The 9,761-nt window shown below is 31.4% G+C and overlaps 1 protein-coding gene across 1 annotated transcript; it reads left to right on the forward strand.

The window, feature by feature from the left end:
• Window positions 1-218: 218 nt before the first annotated feature.
• Window positions 219-2,302, forward strand: LOC139876948 (uncharacterized). Its single transcript, XM_071864347.1, has 2 exons — window positions 219-994; window positions 2,168-2,302. Exons 1-2 carry the CDS (start codon window positions 765-767, stop codon window positions 2,223-2,225), a joined length of 288 nt encoding a protein of 95 aa, XP_071720448.1. The 5' UTR covers window positions 219-764; the 3' UTR covers window positions 2,226-2,302.
• Window positions 2,303-9,761: the final 7,459 nt, after the last annotated feature.

The raw sequence follows: 9,761 nt of genomic DNA on the forward strand, positions 1-9,761 counted from the left end.
TAAGTCATAACCAAACCAACCCCATGGCGGGACATACAATGATAACGAAATTAACCACCTTTCTTTCCCTATTTTACTCGACCAAATGGCAACCGTTGATTATTGATCATCTGGACCCACCTCTATATTCCCAATCTGTAATACACCAATTATTAATATTTATATTTATATATTTAATATTTATATTTATTCTTATTATAAACAAACCAATTTTTTCTTTTTTAATTTGCTCATTCAATTATAAACTTTATTGTAGATCAAAGTAAACGTACCTGTCACATAGTTACATACACACTCTCTACCCCAAAATCCTTTACTTTGATTTCTAGGGTTTCAGCAAATTCTTTCTAACCCTAATTTGCAAAAAGCCCAATTCTTGATTTTCTTACTTCTTTTTTCTTATTTGTCAAAAAACCACCATTTCTTTCTAATTTCTTATTTTTTTATATCTGGGGTTTGATTGAAACTGTTAAAGTTTAATACTTTAACTGAAAATTGGTAATTTTTCTTTAGATTGGTGCTTTTTGGTATAGTTGGTCTCAAATAGTTCAGTGGTTCTTGTTTAAAAGGCGTTGACTTTTTAGGTAAACAGGACTGTTCACTATCAAATCTATCTTTTGATATACTTAAGGAGCTAGTGTTGAAATATTGATTTGGGCATCTGGGTTTAAAATTTCAATATGATGAATTTGACTTTTTGGAGTTGAATTGGTTAAGTTCTGTTTGTGGATTGAATTGATTGATTTGATATAGTTTATGAGTAAATGGATGATTCCGGGGTGGAATCGAAGCTAATGGGGAATGGGAATCAAGAAAAAAGTGTAATGAATGGGGAGAAAGTAATTGAAAATGAAGAAGAAGATGAATCTAAGAAACTATTATTGCCGAAAAAAGGCGGATTATCGAAGAAGAAATCGGCAAAGAAGAATCGAAAAGTGCAGTGGAATGATAAAAATGGAAATAAACTTACTGAAGTTTTGGAATATCAACCAAGGTAAATGCAATATATTTTAATACTTCATTAACTATTTATTGTGTTTTAACATATGTCACTCTTGATTTTTGGTTAGATTCCAGATTTAGATCTTTTTATGCCAATCTTGTTAATGTTGATGTGCTTAGTTTTTGCGTAATTAGATGCATTATATGATCTTTAGATGTGATTTACTTATTCGTCAGCACGTTAGCAGATGTTCAAATGACCACATGTAACATAAGATTATTGATTGCCTTTAAAGTTGATTATTATATTATTGATATTAAACACTTACTTGCTTATTTGATTATTTTTACAATAGATGAGCGAATCGTTAAAAATGCTTATTTGTATGCTTAAATTTACGGTAGATGAGCAAATCCAGACACTCTTTGGAAAACTGCTTATATTCTTATTCTTATTATAGATAGAATAAGCACTTAAAATTAAGCATATAGCCACTTTAGGCTCCATATGTCATCATCCCACGTACGGATATTTTCGATCAACCGATTATCTGATTTCGTTTATGTTTCAGTAATCATGCTGTAATTTAAGCAATTATACTCCAAGATCCACTTGGTGTGAAAACTCACTGCGCCAAGCCAAATTGGCAAATTATGTTTGACATGTCAAGATCCTATTATAAGTTTAGTTTTATTATGTATCTGTAGAGATGAAGCTTTAAACTAATAAGGCGGTTCAATAAGCCAATACTCATCATGTGAGTGTCTAGAAAAAAGTTGAGTTTCAAAAGAATGAGGATCAAAAACCATCTTATTTCTTCAGTTTTGGTCCAGGTTTACAAGGTTGCAAAAATCGCTACTTGGGGAGTAATCGGTCTGGAATTTTTAGGGAGTACACAGAAACTCGGGGAGTACTCGGACGTTGACCAAGTTTGACTTTGACCGATTTTGACCTACTTTACCGACGAGCCCTAAGTTTGACCAAGTACTCCAAATAATTAGACCGAGTAATCGGTAGACTTTTTTGCCGACTACTACCAAGTTCTGCAACACTACTGGTTTGCAAGAATTGTTATGCTCATTGAAAGAAATTATAATATTATAATATTTAATGGTTTATAGATCTTGTAAATTTGTTAATGTTCAGATTTGATCTTGTTTTTATCAACTTTATCTCTTGATGCTAATTTTGCTTTATTTGGTTTCATCATGTTTGGGGCTGCAGCGATGTTAGTGATTCTGAAGACGAAGAATCAGATGCCTGCATATGTAACATAATGTAGATTTTACACGTACCGTACCAGTTTTGATGTCTGGATATATCATTCAACTTATATATAAAAGTATTATGTTCAGTCAATGTTTTGTTGACCATATTGTCATATTGTGAAATGTTTAAAGGGTTTTGTTTCGGAAACCTTAGCTGGCCCACGCCACAGTCCCATGCCCAACATGTGAGAGGTGAATTGAACTGACGTGGCGGTAAGATAAAATTGGTTGGTACAATGTGTAAGTTGTCATAAAACCGTCTTAAAGGTTAACAATCCAGGGATTAAACTGCACAAAGATGTATGATCTTGTGGCGAGTTTTGTGATTTACACTAATTTCAATTTTGAAATTTGCTGTTCAAAGTATAGATAGGTTCATATGATCTGTTCCTGGTAACTTTTGCATCATCTTATTTGTCACACATGAAGTGTCAACAGTGGAGGTTGTTGCATCTTTCTCTCAATTTGTGTCTACTTATTTTTGTATTCTGCTTTTAATATGTATGAAAATGAAAATCTATGTTCATGCATACTCTTTTTTGTTGATTTCGTAGGAATAACCGTTCTACCACCTTCAACCTTCTGTATTTAAAAATTAACTCGTGTTTGTAGTTATTTACTATTGAGTTTGCCGGAGCTGTGTCTGAAAGTAATCTTTTTACCTTCGAGTGATTAGGTAAAATAAAATTAATTACAAACAACCACCGGAAATAATTAGGTAATGGTTGTTGTGTCAGTGATTTTTTACTGTTCTAGACTCAATCACCACCGGAAGTAAAAAAAAAATACAACCAGCGGTCTTGGCGGTTACTCGGATACACCACTCAAACGTAGACACATGGCATGAGAAAAAGAGTAATGCTATAATTACAACAATCTTAGACAAAATTTTGTCGTTTGTTCTTGAACTTTGTATTAAACGTTGCCGGTAAACTTAAACTAATTATTTGAGTTAGTTGACCCCGATCTTTTAATATGGATGACTTTGGATTTAACAAATGTTAAATTTGTTCCGTTAAGTTGGTCACGTGAGTAGCAGCTGAGGGGTATTTTGGTGAGTAACATATCTAATTCTGTAACACAAATATTTGGTTTTGCATTCTGGAACACATCTAATTCTCCAACACAACCATCTCTAACTAACTCTTTCATCTTCATTCTTGCTAGATACAAGTTGCCTCCTTGTTTCAAGTGTATGCTTTCTTACAAGATCTTTAACTTCTCACATACCAAACTCTTGCCCAACATAAAAAAAAAAAAAAATCATACTAACATCAGCTTCACTTCTTTCTTGTTGACTTAGTTCTATAATTTTTTTCTTTCTCATTACTTCATCAGCGTCTGCACACTCTGAATCACTACCAAACTGATTATAATCCAACTCCTCAATGACAGCAAATTTGTTTTTTTGGTCAACTTCAGGTATTTTCATGGTAGCATTACCCATCTACTCACAATCTTATCTATAGCAAAATGAAAGTCACTCATGTCAATCCATCATCTTCAAAGTTATATTCTTGATCCACTATGTAATCCTCATCTTCACGCATTCTTTTTTCTTTCACTTTTATGTTCTTTTTCGGCATGATCATTATCACTATGAACCTAAGTTGGTAATTCATCCAAACAACTCACTTGACTAACTCCAGTAAGTTCATCATATTCAACAAACATGCTTATTTCCTTGTGCTTATCAACATAAATCCTTAAAATATTAACATCTTCTTCATTAGCAAAATGATGTAATTCATTATTCATATCATAGTCAGGTATAAGAAAGTGGTGGTATATCATCTTACTCATATGGTAACCCAAGTTTACTATAGTTTCACTAACATCTTTCACATATAACAAACAACTATCAACATCATCAAATAACTCAACCTTACCATTCAAATACTGTGTGCCTGGTTGTTTGATAATAGTACCACATGATGTAATTTCAGTGTAAACATCGACGGATTTTCATCTGCACAAGAATAACGAATAAAAAAACCTCAATGTAATACTAGATTCAATGAAAACATACGTAAAAATTTGAAAAACAAATTTACATCAACTGACCATTAATGGAGAAGAATAGGAATACCGTATAATTCCTTCAGTTTATCAATTCCTACTCTGATCGAATCTCATAATTTTTTTTTATCATTAGTTAGATTTAGAATCTTCTAGTTTAAAATTTGTTGTCCGTGTTTTTCTAGAGAAGAATATCACATGCTGCTAACAGTGTTTAATCAGAACCTGAGTATAGTTTCAAAAGGAATAAGTAGTTTTTTAGGAGCCATACAAAAGTACACTTAACCAAAATACCACTCAACTGCTTCTCGCGTGACCAACTTAACGGAACAAATTTAACATTTGTTAAATTCAAGGTCATCCACGGAACATAATAAAAGATTGGGGTCAACGGAGTCAAAAAATTAGTTTAAAGTCATTTGCAATGTTTAATACAAAATTCATAGACTATCGATAAAATTTTGTCAAAATTACACATTTTGTTTACAAAATTAAGTGGACCAATTAAATAATGAGAGAGAAGCAAGTGAGAGAATAAAAAATAAATGTAGTTGATTGGCATTCATGCCAAGTCATTTTGTATAAATTCATTTATAAAGTTTTTGTAAGTCTAGCATTTGATCAAAAGATCCGGTACTGGTCAAAGCGCCAACCGCCAGAATGCATAATAAACCGACGGTCAATTTGAAAAATCGATTTTAGTGGCCTCACTTTCTTAACGACCCAACACACTATCCTATATCTATATTCTCAGTAATACACTAATCAAGGTAAATTGCTCTGGCCTAAAATGATGCTCTGACAACCACCTCAAAACCAACTCCTTATCCTTATGCACTTCGCTAACATAGGTACACATAAACCTTTTTTATAAGGGTTTAAACGCTTAAACTAAGTTTGACGGCCTATAATGTAACAAGGGAGGTTCTCATAAATCACGGTTTGTCCACAAAAAGATATCCAAAGCATGACTTGAAAAATATCTTATGACAATTTGGCCTTTATTCGAGACAATGTCAAGTTTAACTAGAATGTTTATTTTTGGCCATACTAAAACATCGGCATAATTGAACTTTACCCTACAAAACACAACAAATTAATTAATTACATATCTAATATTGAGTTCAACCTTATAAACTACTTTAGGAAAAGTTTGTTTGAAAGCTTACAACATTTATAATTTGAAATCATTAAAATCAACTACATACACCTAAAAAATCCAAAATAATAAAATTGTGTTATATTTCAGTAGGCTTATAACTACCTTTAGTGGCCTGGTTCAATATATACAAATTGAAAGAACCAATAAAAGAGAGATGTGTTGTAGAAGATATATGAGAGAAAGTGGTTGAAGAGGTGTGATGTATTTAATGTATATGTATGTTTTTGTAACTTACATTATGCACATATATATAGTACAAATTTTACTATCCATATTTGACTAATTACCATCCATATTTAACTACTAAATTTACAACACTCCCCCTTGGATGGTAATTTTTTTAAAGAGCAATTAATACTGTCTCGTTAAAAACCTTGCTAAAGAAAACCCAGTGGGATAAAACTTTAGCTAAGGGAAAAAGAGTGCAGCATAGAGTTGACTCCCCCTCAAGTAGACAACGCTGAGTCGTCACATCTTTTGAACTTGCCTCATGCCAATATTGTGAACGTATGTTTTGAAAACAGCGATTGACAGTGCTTTGGTATAAAGATCAGCAGAGTTGTTGATTGAACGTATCTCATTTTAATCTAGTTGTCTTTTACGAGATCTTGAGTATATGAGAAGAATCTGAGGTTTTCATCTGAAACTGTATCATCTAAATCTTTTATGTACAAGTTTGACCCATGTGATTTGTCTACAGTCTCCTTCATGGTTTGCTCAAACTGTTGTTTCAATTCCTATTCCCTTTCAGTCTTTTTCTGAGCCTTACCAATATACCATTCTTTTCCATCAAACTTATGACCGTTAAGACCGTTTATAGCTTTAGCGCCTCGTCAGCATTTATGTTTTGTTCTGTCATTTTTGATACTCTTATTTCATTTATACTATGTAAGTTGTATTATCTTCATAGATAGTTGTTGGGCTTTTATAGCGTTCTAGTCCACAAGAATCAATAATGATTTGTATCATTGATCTTAACTAAAATCATTCCCGAGTAGCTTCATGTAATGCAATCACTTCGGCATGATTTGATGATGTTGCAACAAGTGTTTGTTTTGAGAACGTCATGATATTGTGGTGCCTCCATTTAGGAATACATATCCAGTTTGAGATTTAGCTTTATGTAGATCAGATAAATAATCTGCATCTGTATAACCAAACAAATCTTGTTTCGAGTTGTTAGAATAAAATAATTATAAATCAGTAGTTCCCCGAAGGTATCAAACTATTTGTTTGATCCCATTCCAATGTCTTTTGGTAGGGGCTGAGCTGAACCTTGTCAACAAATTAACTGCAAAAGAAATGTCAGATCTTGTATAATTTGTAAGATACATAAGAGCCCTAATTGCACTAAAATATGGAACTTCTGAACTAAGAAGATCTTCATGATCTTCTAGAGGATGAAATGGATTAGTATCAATATTAAGATCTAACAACCATATGAGTACTTAATGGTTTTTTTCTTGTCCATATTAAAATATTTTAAAATCTTTTCGGTATAAGTTGTTTGATGTATAAGTAAGTCATTAGTTATATGCTCAATATGTAAATCAACGTAATACTTGATTTTTTTTTATTTTAAAATCTTTCTTTAGAAGTTGAATGTCTTCATAGATTTCTTTATTTAAGATAATTGATATAAACAGCTATGATCACATATTCGAACATTGTTTTTATAAAACACACGTGCAAATAAGTTTATATGTATACCCTTTTCTTATCAAGTAGTAATTTAATCGATTATACCACATACGTCCCGATTGTATAAACCCATTTAGAAATCTTTGTGATTTAATGGAATATATTCCATTAGGTTTTGCATTAGATGCTTATGATACCTTAACTCTTCAGGTATATTCATATATATATCATTATTAAGTGATCCATACAGATAAGTAGTAACAACATCCATGAGATGCATTTAAATAACTACCAGGTTGATTAAGTATCTAATAAGTAATTGTATTCATTATAGGAGGATAAGTTTTTCTCCTAATTCATTTCTGGTCTTTGTGGGAAATCTTGAGTTACAAGTCAAGTTTTGCCTTGTAACTTCATTTGCACATTTCTTTTCGGATAAAAATTCATTTGTATCCCATTGTTTCACATCTTTAAAAGTGATAACGATTGATCCAAAAACTTTTCTTTTATTGAGCGATTCTAATTCAGCTCGTATTGCTCCTTTCCGTTGAGTTCAATCACGTCTATTTTGATATTCAATGACAGATTTTGGTTCCAGATCATCATCTTTATTCATGATGTCATTGTAACATTATATGAAAATATCTCATCAAGATTTTTCATTTCATTTCAGTTTCATAATATTGCATAATTTATTGCAATTTATGTATTTACATTTATCAATATCCTCTGCAGAAGGAGTATTGATTTGTGGTTCTTCTTGAACACTTTCTTTTACCTCATTATCAGCTGATTTTCTTTTTCGAGCATTTTTATCTTTGGAACCAATTGGTCTCCCACGTTTCTGCCGTAGCAAAGACTCATAAGTGACATTATTGCCAGCTTTTGTAATTTCAATTCTAGCTGAAGCATTTACTGCTGGTATATATGATTTAGTCACTTATTTTTTGTATCTTTAAATGCATAAAGTAATTAATTTGCAAGTTCTTGCATATGCATTATATTTGAACTTCCTTTTCGCATTCTTTTGTGCGATGATCAATATTCCTTAATTGATGTTCACACCATGAAACATCATTTTATTTATATTTCATTTCTCCCCCTAATATAGGGAACAATGTTTCATTAAAGTGATAATTGACAAAACTTGCTGTAAAAACATCACCCGTCATGGGTGTAGTGACCCGAACTTTTCCATGTTTATATATATTAATTGAGATTGATATTTACATGATTAAATGTTTCCAACATGTTAAGCAATCAAACTTGTTAAGACTTGATTAATTGAAATATGTTTCATATAGACAATTGACCACCCAAGTTGACCGGTGATTCACGAACGTTAAAACTTGTAAAAACTATATGATGACATATATATGGATATATATATATAGTTAACATGATACTATGATAAGTAAACATATCATTAATTATATTAACAATGAACTACATATGTAAAAACAAGACTACTAACTTAATGATTTTTAAACGAGACATATATGTAACGATTATCGTTGTAAAGACATTTAATGTATATATATCATATTAAGAGATATTCATACATGATAATATCATGATAATATAATAATTTAAAATCTCATTTGATATTATAAACATTGGGTTAACAACATTTAACAAGACCGTTAACCTAAAGGTTTAAAAACAACACTTACATGTAACGACTAACGATGACTTAACGACTCAGTTAAAATGTATATACATGTAGTGTTTTAATATGTATTTATACACTTTTGAAAGACTTCAATACACTTATCAAAATACTTCTACTTAACAAAAATGCTTACAATTACATCCTCGTTCAGTTTCATCAACAATTCTACTCGTATGCACCCGTATTCGTACTCGTACAATACACAGCTTTTAGATGTATGTACTATTGGTATATACACTCCAATGATCAGCTCTTAGCAGCCCATGTGAGTCACCTAACACATGTGGGAACCATCATTTGGCAACTAGCATGAAATATCTCATAAAATTACAAAAATATGAGTAATCATTCATGACTTATTTACATGAAAACAAAATTACATATCCTTTATATCTAATCCATACACCAACGACCAAAAACACCTACAAACACTTTCATTCTTCAATTTTCTTCATCTAATTGATCCCTCTCAAGTTCTATCTTCAAGTTCTAAGTGTTCTTCATATATTCTACAAGTTCTAGTTACATAAAATCAAGAATACTTTCAAGTTTGCTAGCTCACTTCCAATCTTGTAAGGTGATCATCCAACCTCAAGAAATCTTTGTTTCTTACAGTAGGTTATCATTCTAATACAAGGTAATAATCATATTCAAACTTTGGTTCAATTTCTATAACTATAACAATCTTATTTCAAGTGATGATCTTACTTGAACTTGTTTTCGTGTCATGATTCTGCTTCAAGAACTTCGAGCCATCCAAGGATCCGTTGAAGCTAGATCCATTTTTCTCTTTTCCAGTAGGTTTATCCAAGGAACTTAAGGTAGTAATGATGTTCATAACATCATTCGATTCATACATATAAAGCTATCTTATTCGAAGGTTTAAACTTGTAATCACTAGAACATAGTTTAGTTAATTCTAAACTTGTTCGCAAACAAAAGTTAATCCTTCTAACTTGACTTTTAAAATCAACTAAACACATGTTCTATATCTATATGATATGCTAACTTAATGATTTAAAACCTGGAAACACGAAAAACACCGTAAAACCGGAT

The sequence above is a fragment of the Rutidosis leptorrhynchoides genome, chromosome 11 (genome assembly GCF_046630445.1).
Source record: "Rutidosis leptorrhynchoides isolate AG116_Rl617_1_P2 chromosome 11, CSIRO_AGI_Rlap_v1, whole genome shotgun sequence".
In the NCBI taxonomy this organism is placed as follows: Eukaryota; Viridiplantae; Streptophyta; class Magnoliopsida; order Asterales; family Asteraceae; genus Rutidosis; species Rutidosis leptorrhynchoides.